The sequence below is a fragment of the Manis pentadactyla genome, chromosome 14 (genome assembly GCF_030020395.1).
Source record: "Manis pentadactyla isolate mManPen7 chromosome 14, mManPen7.hap1, whole genome shotgun sequence".
In the NCBI taxonomy this organism is placed as follows: domain Eukaryota; kingdom Metazoa; phylum Chordata; class Mammalia; order Pholidota; family Manidae; genus Manis; species Manis pentadactyla.
The window spans coordinates 42,570,447-42,594,947 of record NC_080032.1 but is presented as its reverse complement, the minus strand read 5'-3'; the positions used below and the strand labels follow the sequence as shown (position 1 = coordinate 42,594,947).

Sequence of the window (24,501 nt, the reverse complement as noted above, 5' to 3'; positions counted from 1 at the left end):
ATTGCTATATTATAACAACCTTCTGTGAAAAATAAGCAAAATAAACGGTACAACATTTACTACACTGGTAGTAAATTTTTTGTCAAATTCTTCAACATGACCATCTAGAATTTTACAAAATAAACAGGTATGATGATTTTCCTGAAAAATTTTTTTAGCTTATATAAAATTTCAAACTATTTTCAAAGACCTATAAAAGTAAAATAAGATAAAATTTTGACATATGAATTTGATGAATTTCTTAAACAGGCTAAGTAGATGCACTTCAATTAGTTGATAAGGATCAGGGCATTTTCACTAATGCTTAACTGAGTTAAAGGAAAAGTCTGTTAAATAAAGTATTTTGTTTCTAAGGAATGTAAAAAGACAGGTTTATACAAAATCTCCTAGGCATTCTGAAATCTTTTTACTCTGGTAACTTGCTTAATGTTTAAAAAAGGAAGTTATATAGCTATCATTGCAATTTACCTAACGTTCTATCATCTCAGCAAAGCAATGAAACATGATTATTAAAAAAAGAATTAGACACATTTCTATCATACCTGCTTAAAACTATGTTTGTATTCTTTGCAAGCAGTTTCTACTGTAAACTTTGTACTGAAAATATTACAAAGTTTTGCACCATAACCATTGCGACCACCTGAAAGAACAATTAAATGTGAAAGGTTTAATGAATATGATCTTAAAGGAACTTTGTTAACTTACCTACCATAGGGCAGGTCTGTTGCAAGATAGTTCCACTTACTGCATTATCTTAACAATCACTGACTGAATTTCAAAGTACAGATTTTTTTTCATTTAAAGGAAAATACAATTAAGATTTAGCACATAGAGTAATATAATTAAAATATGTATTTTGTAGATTATCTTCATCACAATTGCCAAAAAAATATAATTTTCTATATTCCTACAATCCAGTAAGTCTCTGAGTATGAAAGCTGGGCTTTCTATCAAAGTCACTTCTCTATTACAAAGTTTTATTCTAAATCACTTCCTAAAGCTTTGATTTTGAAAAAACAAAACTATCAACCTACTTGGGCAAGGTAATTAAGTAGGAAAACATCTGGCTTTGGTCAAAGCATTTTCAAGTCTACTTAGAGTCTAGATTTTTTTCAATTTTGACCTTGTTAAGAAAGCAGTTTAAAAATAATTTAACTGATAGCAAAAGACATGGTGCTTATATAATAACAAACTCGCATATACAGGAATCATACAATTTGCTTTTATTAGTACTTGAATTAAAAATTCAAACTGTCAGCCAGGTTAGAGTTCCAGAAGTTATAGTATAAGCCAACTGTCAGAGGTAAGCTTTCAAAATGGCTGTTTGACTATAATCAAGACAATACTTACACATGATAATCACTTAATAGATTAACTCTGAAAAGGATTTTCTCACAACAAAATTAGTTTCCTTTTCTGTAATAGTTTATAGATAGTAAGCAATTTTACGTTAAGAGAACAAAAGTTTTCAATAAAAATTCTGATCAGCCATTTAGACTTTACCTGTTACTTTTTTCTCATCATCGTCATAGTTACTGGATGTTAAAAGCTGTCCAAAAATTAATGCAGGAACATAAACTTTCTCTACTTTGTGCTCTACTACTGGAATGCCTTTCCCATTATTCCAAATGCTTACAATGTTAGATTCACTGTAAATAAACAAGTAGAGTTTAGAATTTACAACAGTTTTAAAGATATATTCATTAATTTCCATAAAAACTAAAGTAATCCAAAATAAACCTGAGTGATCATAAGCAAAATGTCAGTTATTAACAATCGGATAATACCATTCCTTCAAGAAACTGCTGAGGACACACATTTCTATCCCTGAGACTCAAATTAGGGTCACTAAGATCTGCAAGCAATATTGTAACATTTCTCAGGAAAAGAATCTCTTCTTAAGATGTGGTACATATACACAATGGAATATTATTCAGCCATAAGAAGAAAACAAATCCTACCATTTGCAACAACATGGATGGAGCTAGAGGGTATTATGCTCAGTGAAATAAGCCAGGCGGAGAAAGACAAGTACCAAATGATTTCACTCATATGTGGAATATAAGAACAAAGGAAAAACTGAAGGAACAAAACAGCAGCAGAATCACAGAACCCAAGAAAGGACTAACAGTTACGAAAGGGAAAGGGACTGGGGAAGATGGGTGGGAAGGGAGGGAGAAGGGGGGGAAGAAGAAAGGGGGCCTTACGATTAGCATGTAAAATGTTGGGGGGGGCACGGGGAGGGCTGTGCAACACAGAGAAGACAAGTAGTGATTTTACAGCATCTTACTATGCTGATGGACAGTGACTAATGGGGTATGTGAGGGGAACTTGGTGAAGGGGGGAGTCTAGTAAACATAATGTTCCTCATGTAATTGTAGATTAATGACACATACATACATACATACATAAATAAATAAAATGAAATAAAAAGAATCTCTTCTTAGAAACCTCCCAGAAGAACATAAAAGCAATGAAGCTTTTACAAGAAGTCAACTGTAGATCCTGCTTTGTTTTCATATACATCAGCCGTGACCTTCCTGCTTCATTCTACCAGTATACCACCTGTGAGCCACGAGCTCTGTAGAGCCAGCTGCCACTGCCATGTTCATTTCCTACATAACTGCTCAAGTAGTACAGACAGAAAGGAAAACAGCCTGAAACGTATTCCATTCTCAGCCTAAAGGTTAGAGGGTTGTTTGTACTGTGGAAGTCACTGCCATCAACTAATTTTATATGGTTTTAAAATACAGAAATGCTATCTATTTTAGGTCTTTCTGGTTTCTCTACCACAAAACCATCCATTTAGCCCCAAATGGTATGGAGTACAGGCTCCTATACTGACAACAAATTGACACAGACAGTAGTCCTGATGGAAAATTTTACCCACTCTACAGTTTTGAGTAGTAGATTCTATGATACTTTTACCCATGTCAGAGCCAAATTTACAACCAACACTGAAAACTGGCTTAAAAAACTACCACTTGCCAATCTGACTCACAATTATTCTTGGACACACTGTTTCACTCACACATACAAACCTTAGTCTCTCGAAAAATATTAGTAGTAGTTATTACAAGTAAAAAATTCTTATAAAAGCCAAAATGAAAATCAAAAATCCAGGGGGAATCAATTAATTAAATCAAAAAAGTAAAACAAAGAAACTAAAAAATAACTTTTAACATACCACCTTCTTTCCCCAAATCACCAACCAACTTTCCTTTCAGTCTCTAATATAATTCTTCAAATCTCTTATGCTTAAATTTTGATATCAGTTTTTATTCATATCTCCTGATCATTCTCGTTAGTCATCAAGACTTATCAGTTTGTCCCATGATATTTATTTCATATCAGCATCCGTTCTTTCTTCATTCCAAGTGTCAGTATGAGTCTAGACAGACTATCATCTTATTCACTACTGCAACAATATCCTTGCTAGCCACTCCCCTTACATACATTATGCATAAGATGATGGACTTACTACATCTTTCATAATGCTATTTTTTGCTCCAGTACACAGCAGTAGTTCCACATTATCTGTAAGATTAAGCTTAAAAATCCTCTACTAGATGTTCAAGGCCTGTTATTCATATCCCTAATTACAATCAAATTTAATTGCCACTACACTGCAACATGCATCCTATTTTTTCCTTCAGTCATTTTAATTGTCCATGTTCATTCCTAATTCTCTCATTTCTTTGTTTATTGGTCCTTTTCTTGCTTATAATGTCTTTTTCCTCGGTTCTTCCAGCCAAAATTTATCCAAACTTTGAGGGTCAGTTTATGACTTCAGTCTCCATTAAGACTTTTACCCAGTCTATAACAATGTTTCCCAACCCTCCCTATACTGCAGTAGCAAAAAAAAAAAATCTAAACTTAACTTACTGGAGACCTCAGGAGATAATCAGGTTATCTCATTTGCGGGTAAACACTCTCTACAGAACACACGGTTAAGTATTTAAGTAGGTAACAGTTTCAAATTGTCTATTATACTTCCACTTTAATGTCCTATCTCCAGAGATAAAAACAGTGGGCCTTAGAAACATGGGCCATGGATTGCACTACTTTTTTAAACTTCCAAATAGTTCCTAGGTTGGGCTTAAAACCTGTAATTTATTAAGTACCTATTTCTACAAGAAACTTACTGAGTTTAGAACTAAGAGAGAAGAATTCTGAAGGTAATAGAAAATGAAAATGAATGGAAAATTACAGCTCTTAAACTTCCCAGGATGACACAAAAGTCAATACACTCATGAGAAAACCTTTAAAAATATTTCATCCTAGTTAGTGTATGTAGACTATAATTAAGATAGACCTTTGTAAATTCATTATTTTTATCAGATCTTAAAAAAAAACAAGGCTTCATATCTCCTATATCCAGTAATCCTTCATGAATATGAAATTGAAACTTTCTACCAAAGTCATTTCTCTATTAAAAAATTTCAATCTATATCACCTCCCAGACCTGGTATTTATTTTTATAATCTCTAAACAATAATTCAGAATTCTATATATTCTTTGCTCCATCAATAATCTTCATAGAAATATTAGGAAAAAGACTACTGTGTCTGGAAAAGGCATAAATGAAGTTTCAAAATAATTAAAGTTAAAAAGAAACCAGGAAAACACAGAGTATCACTATTCATCAACTGGAAAGGAATTATGACGTACTGTCACAAAATACTTAGGAATAGTTTAAAAAAAATAGGCTATATAAGTTAATAAAGCTGTCCACAATATGTTCAATAAAAGTGGAAAAACATAAAATAGCATATAAATAAGCACATTTTTAAAAAATAGAAATGTGAAATGTGTATGTATATATATTTCAGTATTACTTACTTAAGCTACTATTGTAAGAGTTTCAGCCCTAAACAATTACGAATACTTAAACTGGAGGAATAGTTAGAACTCTGGCTAATGTGTTTCCATGTTTGTTTTTAGTCAGATAGAGGCCAGAAAATAAGTTGTTTCAAGACTAACCATTATGCTATATTATTTAATGAATCTTAAGCTTCTGGATTATCCAGAATTGTTTTCTGGACAGCAGTAATTGTTTTGTGTACCTTACTATATAAATAAAAATAGCAGTAATTGTCCTGTGCACCTTACCATATAAATTCTTATGAATGTACTCAATATAGAAAAGATCCAAATAAAAAAATAAAGGTAAAAAACAAAAAATCAAGAACTTCAACACCATAACTATGTGGTAATATTTTCATAAAAGGTACAGTTAACTTCATGGTGCAATGAAATTATATTTTTAATTACATTATTACTCTTAAACATGACATCTCAAATTAGATTACTGACAGTAAGGCTATACCTGAATTGTTAAATATTCATGTTACAGAAAAAAAATCTTAAAATCATGCTAAATACTAATGAAATTATAATGGATAAATGTAAAGTAATACTTTACAGAATGCTTATAGGAACAGGATAAATTGAGCAATATATCTCTAACTTAAAACTTTTATACTCCCCTCAGTCCTCCAAAAAAAAAAAAAAATCACCACAGTAAAATCTAATTAGCAGAATACCTGGTATATATTCTAGAATATCAGCAATCTAATTTACAAATGATGTTATAAATAATGGAAAAGTCCAAATGCTGGTCATGAAAAATAAATTTAACCCATAATGTAACTGTAATAGTATTAGCAACAGCCTTTAGCCTTGAGTCTCAAAGCACAGGTAAGAAAGGAAAGACCAAGTGATTACTGTAGCTGCTGAAATGATATCCCCAGCATCAACGAGGGAGCAAACTGGTCTCCAAGGGCTCTCCTAAGGAAATACTTCAGGAAAAAAAGATCATGAATGACAGAAGAAACTGAGAATACAGAATTCTGGCTAAAAGAGGCAAAAATAACAAGTTCTCAAGCAACAGGGGAACTAGGAGTACTAACTGTATACATTATTCATTTGAGGAGTATTTATAAGTTGGAAACTATCTGAATGAAATAAGCATAAAAAATTAAACTTGAAATATACTTACGGATCAATACAAACTTTAATACACGTCATGTTCTTATCTCTTTGTTTATTGTCAGCTGCATTAACTACAAAATCAAATATTTTGATAAATAATAAGATAGTTAAATACATAGACATAACTGCATGTTTATCATTTCTTAATATAAACATGGTAATGGTTAATGAAAATAATTACTGCTAACTTCTAATAGAAAACCTTATTTTCCAAATAATATTCTTAAATTTTGTATCACACCATATTACTGTTATGTCTTCTACCACAAAAGAGTGGTGCATATAAAAAACAAATTAATAGAAACAAACATCTGCAGCTTATAACACCCTACTCCAGGTCTAAAAGTAAAAAATTGGTTTTAATTATAGTTTATGATGGGACAATTAACTACTTTCTCTTGATCTCCTTCAATAAACTAGTGATTTTATAGACTGAGCTGAAATCAGTTACTTTTGAATTAGAAAGGCAAAGCCTTTAACATCCTTAGAAATCAAAATTCTACATCCTATGAAATATATGCCAGCATAAGATTATGATAATATATGATAAAAATGTTGGCAAACATTAAGCACTGCTTCAGCAAAATCTGAAAACACAAGCTAGCTGTCACACTGAACTTCAATCACAGAAGGAATATGTTCTTGATAAACTGGAACCTAAAAGTAAAATCAGGTGGATAGTTGGCAAGCAACAGTGAGTATAGTGAAATGTACAAAACATAAGTAACCAGTTTACTCTCCTATCCTTTTCCCAGGGAATTACTGGAAGAAGCTCAGAGAGGCTCACATAATCCTGCTGTCTAGGAAACCTCAAGTGGCACTGAAGAGATGGCAGAGCACAGGATCTCTAGAAAGTCCTTGGCTAAAAAATATTTCCAAAGCGCAAGCATTCCCTAGGAATCAATTAGGCATTGATACTTCCTGTGATTTCACTAATCATGTGATTTGGAGAGGAAAGAGATCATTTAGGACAATGGCTATTAAGTTGGCTGCCTAACAGATTTAAATACCTCATTTGTTGGTGAAAACATAGTTTAATGTGTCTCACTTCAAACTCACTAAATCTGCAAGGATCAGGCCCTGTAATCTATATTTTTAACAGCCTCCAGCCAGGTGACTGGAATACAGTGAACCTCTACATGACCACATATACATAACCACAGATCACTTCGAGATTATTTATCAAATACAACAGTCATTTTACAGATAAACAAACTGAAACACAAGATGTGATGTGCAGATATGAAAATATCATAGCAAGTGAAAAAAATTTCCTGAATGACATATATATTCATCATAATAGCCAGAGTTATGCCTTTAAAATTTATATTATAAGCCTGGCTTTATATACATATGGACATATAGTGACATCAGTAGAAACTGATGCATTAAATCTTAAGCAAATACTCACCCAAAATTTCATCAAAGATCTTGTATAAACCTGGCACAAAGGTAACCTCTCTGCAATTCATTCCCACATCTTCATCATACACCCACATTAGCTGCATTGAGAGAAAAATCCAAAAGGACTTAGAGTAAAAAAAATGTTTTAACATAAATTTTACTAGTATAAACACACATCTGTCATTTACTCTATAAATACTTAGAGCTTCAAAGTAGAAAAACGTACACTTCTTCAGTTGCAGTCAACCTCACTGTATTCATATTAAATTTAAATAGCTTCAAACTTGAGAAATTGTTCATTTTGTATTGCTGTATTCTTATTCATATGTCAGCTTTAATATAGGGCACCAAGAATTGCTAAAATAGTATTTAAATGCAATAGAAAAAAAACATATATTTATACTTTTATTTCATGCTTTATATTATTCTATAGAATTAGGAGCCCAGAATAAAATAATATAAACACAGCATGACTTTGGAGTCAAAAAAGTCCTAGCTTAGAATCCCAGCTCTTACTAGCTGAGATATCTGAGCAAGTTACTTAAATTTATTTTATTTTATTTTTTTTTGAGAGAGCTTCTCTCATATTTATTGATCAAATGGTTGTTAACAACAATAAAATTCTGTATAGGGCACTCAATGCACAATCATTAATCAACCCCAAGCCTAATTCTCAACAGTCTCCAATCTTCTGAAGCATAATGAACAAGTTCTTACATGGGGAACAAATTCTTACATAGTGAATAAGTTCTTACATGGTGAACAGTGCAAGGGCAGTCATCACAGAAACTTTCGGTTTTGATCACGCATTATGAACTATAAACAATCAGGTCAAATATGAATATTCATTTGATTTTTATATTTGATTTATATGTGAATCCCACATTTCTCCCTTATTATTATTATTATGTTTATGTTTAATAAAATGCTGAAGCGGTAGGTAGATGCAAGATAAAGGTAGAAAACTTAGTTTAGTGTTGTAAGAGAGCAAATGTAGATGATCAGGTGTGTGCCTGTAGACTATGTGTTAATCCAAGCTAGACAAGGGCAACAAAACATCCACGGATGCAGAATATTTTCCCTTAAAACAGGGGGGGTGAGGTTCTAAGCCTCACCTCTGTTGATCCCCAATTTCTCACCTCATGGCCCCCCTGTGACTGTGCCTGTCTTAGGTTGTTCCTCCCTTGAGGAATCTTACCCGTCTCTGGCTAACCAGTTATCTTCCAGGGCCATACAGAGAAATGTAAAGTTGGTAAGTGAGAGAGAAGCAATATTGTTTGAAAAGGTTAGCTTTTTACTTCTTTGCAGATTTATGCCCTGTGGCTTTTATGCCCAGCATTTGTCTTGAGGTATCTTTACCACTTGGAAGAATTATGATACTCGGTAATTTCGATATGAGGCACAAATTCTACTTAAGGGTTATAATTAGGAAGGAAGAAGAAAAGCTATAGAATTAGCACATGGAAGAAAACATGGGAAGATTGATTGTTTCTTTGACATATCTTCTTGTAGAGTAACATAAGCGTATATAGGTTTTAAACTACTAATTAAATTGCGCACACACATTAACATAATAGGAATACCACTACATAACCAAAGCAGACCTACAATTACCAGCCATCTCCAGTGAAACCCAGAAAACCAGTTAGGCACCCTAGGCATTTGTGAAAACTTATCAATGATATGATGGATATTGTCTAACTGAATTTGAATAGTTTGAGAAAAATCAGACAAATTAAAACAACATATTCCTGGGAAATGGTCACATCCCATATGTTCTTTTAACAGTAGATAGTCTGTAGTCACAAGTTTTGGAGCGCTGCAACTTGCACTTCTCCTAATTCTTGGTTGAGTTCCAACAGTATAGATCCAGTCAAATTTGTTGTTTTACTGTATGCACAGGACAGCTTAGATATCTCCTTCTTCATTTCAATGGCAAGTCCAGGAACTGGTGGGATAAATGCAGCTAAAACTGCAACAGCGCCGGGATCTTTGTTGAAGTTTTTTAATGATCATCTTCTGGAATGACTCTTCCAGAGAATGTTGATGTTCGAAGTTCTTCTTCATATCGTATCTTAATTCCTTTTCTGGGTAGCCAAATTAGGCTTGATCCTCTGTATAAACACAAACAAACCCTTTGCCCACCCTTTGATATGCCCTTTATATCATCGTGAAGAACTTATTGGAGATCACCACACAGGAACTGCTTTTTCTTTTAAGAGAAAGGAATATTATCAGAAAAATGTACTTCCATAGCTGATCATCTGACACCCTTTAAATGATCAAAATTACTTAATTTAAACTTCAGTTTCCTCACCTATAAAATGGAGATAAGAGTTGCTACTTCCCAAAATTGTTAGAATCAAATAAGAAAATATATATAAGCCAAGTCCACAGTAAGCACTGAACAACAGTCATTAGTGTATGTATACATTCTAGTACTTGCACTAAAGCATAGGCTACTATTGTATTTATTCTAATGTTAGCAAACCACAGTATAAATTCTAGAATGTAAATTACAGCATGAACTTAAAGGACTTTTAGAAAGTTCATACAGCACCATTTTACTCTACTGTTCTTACTTCTGATAGTTTATCTTCTAGCTTTTGAATTTTTTAAAATCTCTAGCAAGAACTGAAAACATTTTTGACTCTCTTAGCTCTCCCTACTTTGCATATGACCATAAAGACATGAAATTAAGTACTTACAAAGCATACAATCACAATAATCTTATTTAAAACTAGATATAGAGACACACACCCTAATTTCAATGAAATCTAACAATTACCTGTGTCAACGGCTCCACTGACCCAATGTATGTGTCAGGACGAAGGAGAATATGTTCAAGTTGTGTCTTCTTCTGATAAACTCTCTCTACAGACAATTTCTTTGAAGAATCATTTCTGTTTGCAGTTTCTAACTCCTCCTTTTTTGCAGCATTGTTCTGATCAAAAAGAGTCTAAAATTAACCAAAAAATCAAATTTAAATAACCTACCAAAGGGTAAACTAAAATGCATATGGACATATGACATAGATTTTCTGTTTAATGACAAAATTATATTTCAGGCTCACTGATTTTTAAGTCCAAAAGAGATCACAGGTCTATTTGCTGACAGTCTAGTTCTTTTTATAATATAGTATGAAACTACACTTTTGACTCAGCCCCCAAAAATGGGCTTACACAATCACCAGAATAGCTAGAACAGCTTACATCTACTCAATCTAGAACTATAAACATTTCCCAATTCCATGAGATATCAACTTAATTTTTGTAGTCCTCAACACTTTCCAAGGAATGTGAGTTCTGGTCAGGTTACAGGTTCACAGTGACTGAACCTGGCTGGCTACAGGGGTCCCAGAAGTTTCCAGATGAAAGTTCCCTGCCATTACTACTGACAATTATAGTGAAGAGTGGACAAAGGTAACCTCCACAAAACAGCAACCTGTGTAGTTAGTATACACTGATATGGCTTATGAAATCTCAAATATCACCCTATTGCAGACCATGCCAGTAATTCCTTACAGCTTGTGCTACGCCACCACTGAGACACCCTATGATTCCAGTTTCTCTCAGTTCCAAGGAGGCAGAGAGGGTTGGTAGTCTGATTTTCTGCATTCCTACAGCAGGTAAAGATCCCAAACTCAAATTCCCAAGGTTTAGAGATTTCCTTGTCTTGTGAATAGCAGCAAAAAACAAACCTCTCTCTTTCTGGAATTTCCTGATACTGATAAATAAGACATTCCACTAAAAGAAAGGTATTACAATGGCCTGTTTTCCTAGAGTCAAAAAATAACTCAAATATAAGACATAATGAATTGGAGATATCTTCACAGGTCTTTGAACTTAAGTAGAAATGAAACAATCAGAATCAAACAATGAAAGAGAGAGAGAGAGATTTTGTGTATTTGAACAAGCAATATACCACCTCAACTCAGGTCCTAGACATAGTCATACCATCATCTTTGATGTTATTATTCTTTTTTAATGTCATTGCATAGCCTTTAAATGTACACTTAAAAATCTACATACAGAACCTCTGAGTAGTCTAAACCCAGACAAGAACTGTAACATACAAACCCTATAGAAATTCAACTCTAATTATAATCTGCCAATGCCATAAATTTTACATAAAATTAAAGATTTAATAATATTTCAAAATAAGTTTACAAATAACTCATTTTGAGATTTTAAAATATATTCTTATACATTCTTTCACTTAAGAGGTTACCCATTGATACTGCTTGAAGTCAATTAAAAATAGCTTTGGACAAAAAAAATTGTTTCATTAAGTCTTCATATTCAATTACTGTCAAGAATTAGGTGATGAATTAGCTAGGCAGAAATATGACCTATATTTTAAAAATACCAGATAGTCTCCAAACTTATATTCAACTTCCTTACTTTCATGACAATTGACTTACAGAAACAAATCTAACAATAAAAACGTAATTGTTTTTTTAAATGAGTCCTCAAAATAGTTCGAAAAAAGGTTGTAATGACTAAGATCACACTCTTTCAGAAAGTGCTTAAACACGATAAATGCTATGGAATCAAATGTGGGTACCTTCTTACCATTAACTTAGAACTGTTTACAATTATTGGCATAAAGGTAAGGAACTTATAACCATGCAAGTAAAGGCTTTCCTCTCCCAAGATAATCCTCCAAAACAAATTACACCACAAAGAAAACAACATGTTTAGGATCAGACTCAACCAGACTCATGTATACCTAATTTGGGCTTTTGCCTTTGGCCCTGATGAGTAACATTAAACTGAAGTGGCACACAGATATGATAACAGGGATAAAGCCCTACCTCACTCCTTTTCCAAGAACTTGCTTTTTCCACATCCTCTTACCTTTTCTTCCCAAATGGATACATGAAAATAAGGAATGTTTGGTTTGCATTTCCCAAATTCCTATCAAATTCAAAAAGTTGTCATGGGTTTCTTGCTAGGATAATGGCTCAATCAGAGAACACACCAAATGTAGTTGGCTTTTTCATATTACTATTTATAAAATTTCTCTAGGAATAATAAACATTAGGAGATAAATGTGACAATATATTTGTAACAGTTTATGTCAAAATTTTCTCCTAAATATGTGCCAGGTGTCAAGGGAAGAAAAGGAGGTACCATTCTATTTAAAAGGAACAAAACATATTAAGGAATATGTACTATTTATAGAATATCATACTAAAAAAAATGTTTTGAGGTCACTGGCAGATATTTCAAATCAACTACTGACTGGAAACCTTACTGGTAACATAACAGTCGATTAATACATATTTTGTATATGTATTATATACTGTGTTCTTACAATAAACTCAAGAAAATGTTTTTCAAGTTGTTGCAAATCTCCAAAATTTTTCCAATACACTATTGAAAAAAAGTCCATATAAGTGGGCCCTCACAGTTCAAACTTCTGTTGTTGAAGGGTCAACTGTAAAACTTGTATTGCTATAATTTTTATATAAAAACTATAGTCAAATATTTTAAATTATCTTATTAAAACTACACTGGTGAACAGTCACAAAAGAATATATAAAAATATAAGCCCATTTTCATTAGGAAAAAGTTACACATAATATATTCATGCATAGAAAAAATATGATAACACCCAGAATATCAATAAAAGTTATCTGTGAGAAATAGAAACATGAGTCATTTTAATATTCTTTTCAGATACACATTTCCTAATTTTCTACAATGGACATATTTTTAAAAGCTTATAAACCCATGCATGTGAAAACATAATTAAGCTATACTAAAACTGAACTTCTTTTCTAGAGGCGCTTTTTACATCTACTTACTACTTTTGCTGTCCCAAATTTCTCACTAGAATCCAGGCAAAAAGGTAAGTGAAACTAAAATAAATAAGACTGGCATCCTTGACAGAGTGGAAAGCAGAAATTAACATTTCAATCAGATTTCTGTTTTTATTTCCCATTCTCAACAAAGAGTAGTTCACCTGCTCACTGGCTAACTAGCAGCAAACAGAGGAGGTTCTCTTCAGAGAGGTCTACAAGCTTTTCTGATAGAAATCTGGAATAATAGTCTATTCAGCTCCTGTTTATTAGCAGAAAGTTGCCCCATGAGTAATGTCCAGGTCACCAAAAATTATAATCTGGGAGAAAAGGAAAGAGGGTAACTTTCCCCTCCTCCCCATTCAAAGGGATGGTCCCATATGTAATACAGGTATGAATACAAACACCCTCTGCCTGAGATCACAGAAGAAAAATCTGTTCATCACCTTTGCTCCAGCTGTTATTACTACAATCTCTATCTTTTAAGAAAAAGAAATAAAAAAGGTCACCCTGAGTTCAGCTTTTTCAATTTTAACACCATTCTTGGTAATATTTAGGAAGGAGATTAAGAAATTAGATTGAACAGAAACAGACCAGCAAATTCATATCTACACATTTAGAAAAGCACTCAACCCCACAGTTGGTAAAGGAGAGTGACAAATATTTGATACCTGCAGGTGAAGGATATTATGCTTATTTAATCATTGAAAAGGGGTCCTTTGATTCAAAATAATGATTTAGCTTCTACTTGTTCTTATATGTTCATAGTAGTACAGCATCTTGTACTCTAAAAATTGCACTGTGAACTCCACATTAAATAATTAACAATATGCCCTTAAAAATAATCAAGAGCATTCTCAATCAATTTTCATTAAGGTTTGATAAAAATGAAAACTTACGATTTAAGCATCTTACTATCTTAATTTGTTTGCATGCACAAACTACCAAATTATTTATAGTAATAAATAATTCTAGCACCCAATTATACTGGGATCTGAGAAATCAGGGCAACATTTCCATTCCCACATAAAACTAGAGACAATGAAAATATGAAATAATTCCATGTTAAGGTAAATATCCTCCACATATCTAAAAAGTTGTTTTAAATATATTCTCTGTGATTTATACATGATGTGTAGTCATCAAAAAGTTAAAAAATCAACTTTTTCTAAAATTCAAAAGCTGGGTTCCAAATTAATAAAGTATTGGGGATTTTTAAATTAAAACAAAAACACCTAATAATACATAAAATCTATTTTAAAATATATTCATTTATTTTATAGCACTTTTGTAAATCCTAATAGCTCTCCTATATAGCCTTTTAACTCTTAATAAAAATGTATGTATATTTAATTGTTATCCAACACTCAACTTTTATTAAGAATACTTCCTAACTACAAGAGAAAGAAAAATATTACAAAACAAAAAACTCATTTCAGAATGAGTAGTATGTACCAAGATCAGTCTACTAAACAAAACTTTCCATGCACAAAGTTGCCACCTAAGACATAGCAATTTGCAGCAATCACCCACAGTCCTGTTTTTCTGTGAGAAAATGAACTGCTGCCAAAGAGAGGAAAGGAGATGGTTTGCCAATTGCTGTTAAAAAGAAACTGAGCCACTCATTCACAAAATTGGCACAGAAATCTCACCATCACCAAGCCAAGAGAGAGAGACTAGCAAAATCTTAGCAACAATCCTCTTCTCCTACCTTCTATAAAGGACTCCCTCAGACTTCCTATCACCCTTTTGTAACATATACTCCCTTTTTTTCTCCCTCAAGGCTGCCATACTTTGGTGTTCATTTTAGCCGTTTTTCACCTATATAACAATGAAGAGGGCCATGTTATCTACCCACTGTAATGAAATCAAAAAACCAACAATTTGTCTTCTATCTACACTCATCCAGAATACCCACCAAACCCAGGAACAAGGAGAGAGGTGGAAGGTAAGAGATGCTTAAAAACATAAGGAATGCTTAAATTGTCCACTGCGAGAATAAAAAACATACTTTCTCTAAAAGGCATCCAAGTCAGAAAGGGAGAAGTAAAACTGTTGCTATCCACCCATGACACATTAGAACACAGAAAACCCTAAAGACTCCACCAAAAACTATTATAATAAATGAATGCAGTAAAGCTACAGGAAAATCAACAAAAATATATATATATATAATTATTTCGGTACATTCATAACAAACTATTAGAGAGAAGTTAAGATATTCTCATTTACAGTTGCATCAAAAAGAATAAAATGCCTAAGAATAAGTGTAACCAAAGAGGTGAAAGACCTGTACACTGAAAACTATAAGACATGGATGAAGGAAATTAAAGACACAAATAAAGAGAAACCTATTCAATACTCATGAAGACTTAATTTTGTTAAAAATGTCCACACAACCCAAAGCAATCTACAGATTTAATGCAATCCCTATCAAAATTCCAATGGCATTTTCCACAGAAATAGAATAACCCTAAAGTTTGTATGGAACCACAAAAGACCCTGAATAGCCAAAGTAACCTTGAGAAGCAATGAAGTTGGAGGCAGAAGGACAGGCTCTTCAATAAATGGTGTTGGGTAAACTGCACAACACATGAATGAAATTGGACCCCTATCATACACCATACACAAAAAATAACTCAAAATGGACTGAAGACTTGAATGTAAGATCTGAAACCATAAAACTCCTCAAAGAAAACATAGGCAGTAAGCTCCTTGACACAGGTCTTGGCAATGATTTTTCAGATCTGACACCAAAAGTAAAAACAAAAGCAAAAATAAACAACTGGGACTACATCAAACTAAAAGGCTTCTGCACAGCAAAAATTATCAACAAAATGAAAAGGTAACCTACTGAATGGAGGAAAATATTTGTAATTTATATATCTGATAAGAGGTTAATATCCAAAATATATAAATAACTCATACAACTCAACACCAAAAACAAACAAAACCAATCTGATTCAACAATGGGCAGAAGCTCTGAATAAACACTTTTCAAAAGAAGACATACAGATGACCAACAGGTACAAGAAGAGGTGATCAACATCACTAATCATCAGGGAAATGCAAATCAAAACCACAATGAAACAACACTTTATAAGGATCAGAATGGCTATTATCAAGAACACAAGAAATAACAAGTGCTGGGAAGGATGTGGAGAAAAGGGAACCCTGTGCACTGTTGGTGGAAATGTTAAACTGACACTATCACTACAGGAACAGTATAAAGTTTCCTCAAAACAAACCAAAAAAAAAAGATTACCATTATGACCCAGCAATTTCACTTCTGGGTATTTATCCAAAGAAAACAAAAACACTAACTTGAAAAGGTATAAGCACCCACATGTTCATTTACAGCATTATTTACAAAAGTCAAGATATGGAAGCAAGCTAAGCTTCCACTGATAGATGAATGGATAAAGAAAATGTGGCATACACATACACACACACACACACGAATATTATGCAGCTGTTAAAAAGCAGAAAATTTTATCATTTGCAACAACACAGATGAATCTTGAGGGCATTCTGCTAAGTAAAGTAAGTCAGATAAAGACACTGTATGATCTCACTTGTATGTTGAATCTTACATTTAAAAAAAGAAAGAAACTTGTAGAAACAGAACAAATTGGTGACTGCCAGGGACAGGGGTGGGAATGGGGGTTGGGGGGTTGCAAAATGGGTGATCAAAAGGCATAAAGTTCCAGTTATGAAATATCTAAGTCCTGGGAAAGTAATGTACAGAATTGCATATTCATACTGTTATTATATATTTGCAAGTTGTGAAAGCAGACCTTAAAATTTCTCATGACAAGAAAAATAACTAGTAACCTTGTGTGGTGATGAGTTAACTAGATTTTTGATCATTTTGCAATATAAAAAGAAATATACTTTCCCTGAGACAAGAGAAATTAAAATTACATATCACTAGATTTTTTAAAAAGAGGAAGGTGTGTGTGTTTGCGTGTATATATCCATCTGAATTCACTAAATGTCAAGCATTATGGGTAAATATGGACCATTTAAATCAATCCTCATAAACACCCCGTGAAGTAAACACTTTTATTATGATTCCCTTCTTACAAATGAGGAAACTGAGGTCTGAAGCTAACAAAGTTAGTAATGGAAGAAGCTGACTTATGAAACCAGGTAACTTGATTTCAGAGCCCATACTCTTAAAGAGCATTATTCCATGTAAGATACTCCTACCCTAAAAAGGAAATATACACCCTAGCTTTTTATGTGAAGGTAAAAGAAAGGTTAGTAGTCAGAGATATAGGTATAGCTCAGTCAAAGTCTTTTTTTTTTTAATAAATCCTGTCATATCAGGTTATAAAAGATGAGCTGTTTTGGATTTTAATGTTTTTAAAGAAGGCAGCTATGTAAATAATAGTTAATAACATATATCTAGCTTAAATCCCACCTTTGCTTTAGCCATGTGTCTAACAGTTTGTTACCTAATCTCTCAACCTGTGTCCTTTTCTGCAAAAGAAAATTATACTGATCCCACCTTTTCTTTAAATCAGGCTTCCATTAACATTTCTAAAAATACAAAAGATATTATTTTGTTTTAAATGCACTTAGTAAAATGCAACTGTTGCCACCACCTGAATAACTGATCCAAAATACAGGTGAACACACTAACTTTCTTTCAGAAAAGTTAGCACAATCTATAAAAATTGTTTCTAGATATTGCTAGTATTTACTTAGAATGTAGCTAAAGAATACTGATAGCTGACCACTCATCCTAATAATAAGAGAAGACTTTAGTAAATTAGTATGCAAATTTCCAATTTCTTAACAGTAACTATGAATCCAACTCTTTGCTAACCCCTATGAAAGAAACAAGTTAAATACATGGTCTCTGACTTCAGGAGTTTATAATCTGTTAAAACAAAATTATCATGCATGGAAATTACATAAAAAAGACATTCATGTTTTATGATCCAAAAGAGTAGCAGGAAAAGATAGGAAGTATACACTGGAGAATAAAAATTAATAGTGAGACTCTGGGCTAGCCTTAAGGAGTAATTAAGATTTTAGACTGATAAACTGAAGAGAAAGGCATTCCTGAAGGAAGGTTAAGTATGCAAAGGCAAAGTAACAAAAACAAACAGGATGTGCAGGGACAGTGAAGAAATAATCTAAATACGAGGACCATACAAAATAAATTTCAACTGGCAGGGCACACTGTTTATGAAGGAATTGGCTCAAAAGTTTGGTGAGTTTAGACTTGCAATAATAAGCCACTAAAGAAAGGGTCTTAATACAAATCCTTAAGTAATATTTAAATATACAGTACATTTCCTGAATTAGATATATTCAGTCAAAAAAAAAAAGTATGTTTTATATTCATTTAATTACACTTAAACCCCTAGAATGTGAATTGTGGTTTTATGTTTTTGAAAAGAGACCCATGTCTTAGAGATAAATCTGAACTATTTACAGGTGAAGTGATAATCTAGGATTTGCTTTGCTTCAAAATAATGAAAAGGGGAAAGGTGGGTGACCTTGAGTTGACATCAGTTGAAGCTTCATGATAAATACAGGGAAGCTTGTTATGCTATTCTGGCCACCATTTTTTATATGCTTAGTATGTTCCTTTACAGTAATTCTTAAATCTATCAAATTAGAGTATTACTGGGGAAAAAAGATCAATATTCACAGTGATCAACTGTATTCTAATATTTCCACAAATTCATTTTTTAATACTACTTAAAAATTATAAAAGACTGACCAAATGAAATAGACTATTAGGGTCCATTAATCAATGCTTTACAAACTAAAAGCTAATTCAAGAAAACTCTGCTTGCTGCAGCAAAGCCTTCACAGCTGTTTTCAATTTTAACTCAAAGTTTTACTATACTTTTTACTTTTAATTTAAAAAATCTGGTTAAGATATAGCAAATCAAACACAAACAAAATACACTATTAAAAGGAGAAGTTATGTCAATCTTAAGCCACTTTGCATTGTGGATTCAGATATTGAAATGTTAACTTTCATACACTGACAATGTTAACACTACCTGGCGACAAGCATCCCAAAAGAAGTTAATACCAGCAACACATCACCCACCCCTCCCTCCTCCTAAACCGTACTGGGGACTACTCCATTTTTTTTCTTCCTCTTACCCACAAGCAGATGGCAACATAACACCAGTTTTAATAAAGCAGGCAAAGTTACCCCTCCTCGTGACCACTACAACAAACCTCTGGCCTCTTGCAAAGTAATAATTTGCTCTCACTCTGGCTTAAAGATACTTTACATAAATGCAATTTTGTGACTCTAAGTGTGCATTTCTTGAACTTCACCAACAAAGACAAGCATTTACAAAGCCCAACACGGTGCTATGTATGTTACCTCATTTAATTCACAGTGCAACCTTATGTTACAGATAAGAATAGAGGCTTAGAAAGGTTAGGTCCCTTGTGCAAAGACCCACTTACCATATGTTAGAGACAGGATCTGAATCTACATCAATACATCAAAGTCCATGCTCATAACCACACTCACTACATTGCCTCCCATAAAATTAAACTGGTCTATGATCAATGATGGATGTTATGGACATAGAGATGCTCATATAACCTGACTAATTTACAGCAAGCATCAAGTCTTAAAGTGGATATGGGGTGATTATCCTCTCAATAAACTTCTAATTCAACAAAAGAATATAATCTGTAGATGAAAGATTGATTTTGACTTCTCCTTATACTAACTTCTCATATTAGTTTCATAATAAATAAAATCTTTAATCAGTAAATCAATTTTAGTTTAGTTTTTCTGACATTGAATGAGACCCTCTAAGTTTTAAAAAACTTCTTATGTCAATGATAAGGAAAGTTGAGCTATCCTGAGCTTGAAAGAAAAAGTGGTCACTTAACTACCTACAAAGTTAAGTACGTAACAGTAAGTTAAAATACTGTTATCAAATGTTAAAGTCAACCAGTTCACTCAGAAACAAAATACTAACCATTATAGAGTCAGAGGGCCTCAGAAGAAACAGTGATCAGGCCTCAACACTTTCAAATAGCAAGTGAGGACCACCTGGCTAACTCCATTTTCAGAAGTTGTTTGATTTTAATAAAAGGTAGGAGTTTTCAACTTAAAAAAAAATCATTATTTTGCATTTATGTGGCCCCTCTTCCCCCTGAATGTCCACATGGACCACTAATTTATTATCTGACATTTTATCTCTCCCAGCTCTAGTTTGTTCAAACTACATTACTGGAGTAATAGGCAAAATTCAGGGAGATTCAACAATATGCGCCTGTCAGGTTACTTTGCAAAGCACCTTGGCCTGCAAACATGAATGGTTAAAATGTTTTTCTGCTATCAATAACACGCTTTTACAAGGAACACTTGTCAATACAGCAGAATTGCTATTCCACTCATCTAAACTTCACCCAAGCAAAGAGAAAATGAAAAAGAATTAAGTAACAAAATTGTGAATATGAAATTTCCTTACGTGTTTCGAAAAAGAGAGGTTCCACTGTAAGTCCCTGGAAAATGAATACTTTATTTTGTCGCGGATACCTAGTCAGTTGGCTGAGCACGCCTTTTTTTGCATATGAAATGACCCTCGTCTGAACTCTATGCTGAGCAAGTGAAATGCCAGTGAATTATCGATCTGCCGTGGGAATCGGATCTCTCCAGGTCTTCCCTCCTCTACTTCCCAAAAAGAGTTTAGCGCCAAAATCCTTTACTCCAGGACTAAGCACTCCAGGCACCTCTCCATCCAGCACCCCACCCGTTTCACCTGCGATGCTGACGCAAGAGCGTCTTTTAATAATCCCACCAACAGATGGAAGGTCTACAGTACATAAACTCCTGTGAAACAGGCGTCCCGAAGGCACCTGCAATCCGAACTTATGTACAAATTGCTGTAGATACATTCCCCCACCAAATCCATTCTTAGATTAGAGCATCAGAAATGGCTGCATTTTCAACACACACACACACACACACACACACACACACACACACAAAACCACTTTAGGAGAAAAGTGCTGACCCACACAGACACACAAGCATCCCTGCCATAACCATCATCTCATGCCCGCCTGCCCTGAGAGTAGGAAGGAGTAAAAGATGAAACCGGGGCTCCACGACAGGTTCACGGTTTGTCGCCCAAAGTTGCAAGTGCACAGCAGGTTCCCGCAGCCGGAGCCTCCATAGAGGCAACAAGAAATAAAAGGGGCGGAGAGCCGGGGGCCCTGCTGGCAGGAACCCCGACGGGGCGCCCGTTCCGGGGACCGGATTTCCCTCTCTTTTCCTTCCCCCAACCTCCCCCCACCCCAGTCGGCCCCACCGCTTCCCTCCCCCGCCGCCGGCCAGGAACAATGCGGCGGCCAGGACCCCCGCCCCCAGCCGCGCCACTCACCACCCAGGTCAGCGCCCCGTTGCCGCCGGCTCCCGCGCCGCCGCCGCCCGCCTTGGCCATGGCGGGTGCCTCCGCTCACAAGCCCCGAAGCCGCGGCCGCCGCTCCCGCCTCTCTGCGGGCCGCCGGGCCCCGCTGCTCCGCGCCGACTGCTCCGCTGGCCGTGCTCCTAGCGGCGCCGCCCCCCGCGCCCCATCGCCCAGACCCCGGGCGGACGCCCGGCCGAGCCCGCCGAAGAGGCCGCGCCGCCCGCCGCCCTCAAACTCGAGGCGCGGCGGCAGAGTCGCCCAGGCCTAGCGCAGCCGCTGAGGAAGCGGTGGAGGAGGAGAAAGCGGGAGGAGGCCGGGGGCAGCGGGGCGGCGGCGCTTCCTCCTCGCCCACCCGCGGGCTCCGCAGCAAGCGGGGCCGAGGCCCGGAGGTGCGAGCGGCGCGCGCGGTCGGGGAGCCCGGGACGCCCGGACGTGGCGGCGACGCGGAGGCGCCTTGTCTTTCCTCACACTCCGCCAAGGCCGGCCACTGGGATTGCGGGAGCCTCCGCCGCCGGTGCCGCTGCCTCAAAGGCCGCCTTCGTCAGCCGCGCTGCAGCCCCGACTTCCTCACATCCACACACCGAGAGGGACAATAACCAGAGCCACCGCCGCCGCGGTCGCCTCCCTCTTGTCCGGCATAACACCGCACACACACATTCGCGCACCAGGGAAGGCGGAGGGAGGGAGGGCGCGGTGGCCGCCCCCACTGTCAGTCAGCACCTCGCCATCCAATCGGGGCCTTTGCGCCTCAACCTCCCGGCCAATCGCAAAATTCCAAGCCCCCGGAGGGGCGGGACCCGAGGGGGAAACGTCATTGCGGGTAGCAACCGAAGGGAAGACTTGGGGTTTTTTGTTTGTGTGTGTGTCTGTGGGTTTTCCATTTGAAGGGAGAGCGGGGGCTGCTGTCAAGGGTCATTTGAGGGCAGCAAAGGGAAAGGGTCGAATTGGCCTCGGGTCGATTGTAATCCTTCGAGCGTGCTGTTTACTCTAAGACCTGCCGGCAAAGCCGAGGCATTTCTTTGCCTGGGGCCGCTGGGGTGCCGGGGAAGGCGGGGTGGGGGGGATGGAAGGAAGAAGCCGGGGGCAGTCCCAAAGGGAAAGTATTTTTAAAGAGCGGTTGTAAACCGCAGGCAAGACGTTGTAGATCACTAGTGCAAGGAGGACCCCGTGACCCCTGCCTCCCCCAGGCCCCAAGCGGACGCTGCTGTCGAAAGAATCCTCTGCTCAGACCTTCCCTCCTCCATCTCCTTCCTCCGTCTGCTCATCCCCAAAAATGATCCGGTCAGATTCAACAAAACTGCATTTAAATAACTTAAGTGATAAGGGACACCCAGGGCATGTTCCAGGGAGGGAATGCAGGGTGGGTTGAAGGTTCTGTTTCTACTCTTTGTTGACCTTTCTCTCCTCTCTGAACAATGCAAAGATGTCACTGTCACATTTCATTCCCCTCTGTCCAGAACTGGGCCCGCTACCTACCACGAGGGCATGTTTAGTTTTTTAAACTGCTTTCAGTGGAATTTTCAAATGCACACAAAGGAATAATTTCATTCACATTAAAGCTTTCCAAGAACGAAAATGAACCACATCGTCGCACCAAAGTCTTTGGCAGATGGAAGATGGCTCTGCTTCACCCTGCTTTTCAGTGTATTCCCCTCAACAAGTAGTGATTGAGCACACGCTCTGCTATCCTGTGCCAGGCTCTGCGAGGGGGTCAAGTTAAAAACAGGGCCCCTGATTTCAAGTCATTTATAATATGACTTCTGAAATAGACTAAAAGAGAGTTAACAACTATCACCAAAATTGAGTACTTGAGGGCATGAAGTACCCCCAAATAATTGTGACAAGAGAGCTTTTTAAAAGGATGAAGACTGTACAGCTGCCTTGTGACAAGGTGTTTTTGTAAACTTCTCTCCCAACTGTGCATTTCCTCTCAAGGGAAAACAAAAATGTCTGGGGTCACATCTTTCAACTGCCTTCTGAGTCCAGAGAGGTGGGGAACTCTGAAACATGGAAATAATTTAAACATAGTTTTTCTTAATTAGCTCCCTAGTGGCCATGTAATCTTAGCGATTTGGGAACTTTGGTTCAGAACAGACAAGCCTTTCTTTAACTTGAACTTGAGGTGCAAACTTATAAATCGGACAGACCAGAATCTAATCTGGGATCTAAACATGACCAACTAAGTAATTGTATTGCTATTTAACTTCTCCAGCCTCTGTTTGTGCCTTATTTAAAATGAAGATTTTCTCTTATACTTACTTGGTGGACTTTACACTTCACAGTACACATATATTTTGTAAGTTTGAAAAGGGGTAAGTAATTTTAAAGACTGTGAGGTTTTTAAAAATAAAGATATATATGCATTAAGTAGAAGTCATACTGTAAAATATATAACTGTCTCCTTTTTTAAACTTCGGTTTTCAAAGCTCTTCAGCCTCAGATTTTGAAATGAGTAAAACAAGATGTTTAAAAGTCAGATAAGTTAATAGAAATTCATACTCATCTTTTCTCTTGCCTCATATGTGTGGGATTCAGTCCTTTAGCCTTCTAATTAGAAAGATGCTCTAGGCAATGTAACTTGTTTTATTCTTATGAAAATACTGACTTTAGCTAAAAGAATCACAAATGAAAGTTGTTGAGTATCAACACTTTAAAGCAGAAATTCATGATAAATGGGAGAAGATATTCTGATCAATCTTATATCATAAAAAACTGTCGGCCTTTTTAACTGTGTGCAGCAGACTTAACATATCTTTATGGTAAAACTGGTTATATCCAACTCCAGCTTAGCTTTCCCTATGGAATACTGTCAAATAATTTTCATTCATGTACAGAGTAATTATAGCAATAACTGTCGCATTAAACAGGTTTGTCTTGTTTATT

General features: G+C 35.9%; 1 protein-coding gene across 3 annotated transcripts in view; it reads right to left on the bottom strand.

The window, feature by feature from the left end:
• The window catches only part of TOP2B (DNA topoisomerase II beta), a 66,205-nt gene extending 43,912 nt beyond the window's left edge, over positions 1-22,293 (bottom strand). The window contains exons 1-6 of one of the 3 annotated variants that reach the window (XM_036886164.2): positions 21,592-22,293; positions 10,187-10,357; positions 7,406-7,496; positions 6,002-6,065; positions 1,504-1,649; positions 543-640 (exon numbers count right to left, since the gene is read on the bottom strand). In XM_036886164.2, the coding sequence (XP_036742059.1) occupies positions 543-640; positions 1,504-1,649; positions 6,002-6,065; positions 7,406-7,496; positions 10,187-10,357; positions 21,592-21,651 (630 nt within the window). In that variant the 5' untranslated portion in view covers positions 21,652-22,293. Of the gene's footprint in view, positions 1-542; positions 641-1,503; positions 1,650-6,001; positions 6,066-7,405; positions 7,497-10,186; positions 10,358-21,591 lie in introns of those variants that run through there. The other 2 variants (XM_036886165.2, XM_057491947.1) reach the window with 2 other exon arrangements.
• Between the last annotated feature and the right edge of the window lie 2,208 nt (positions 22,294-24,501).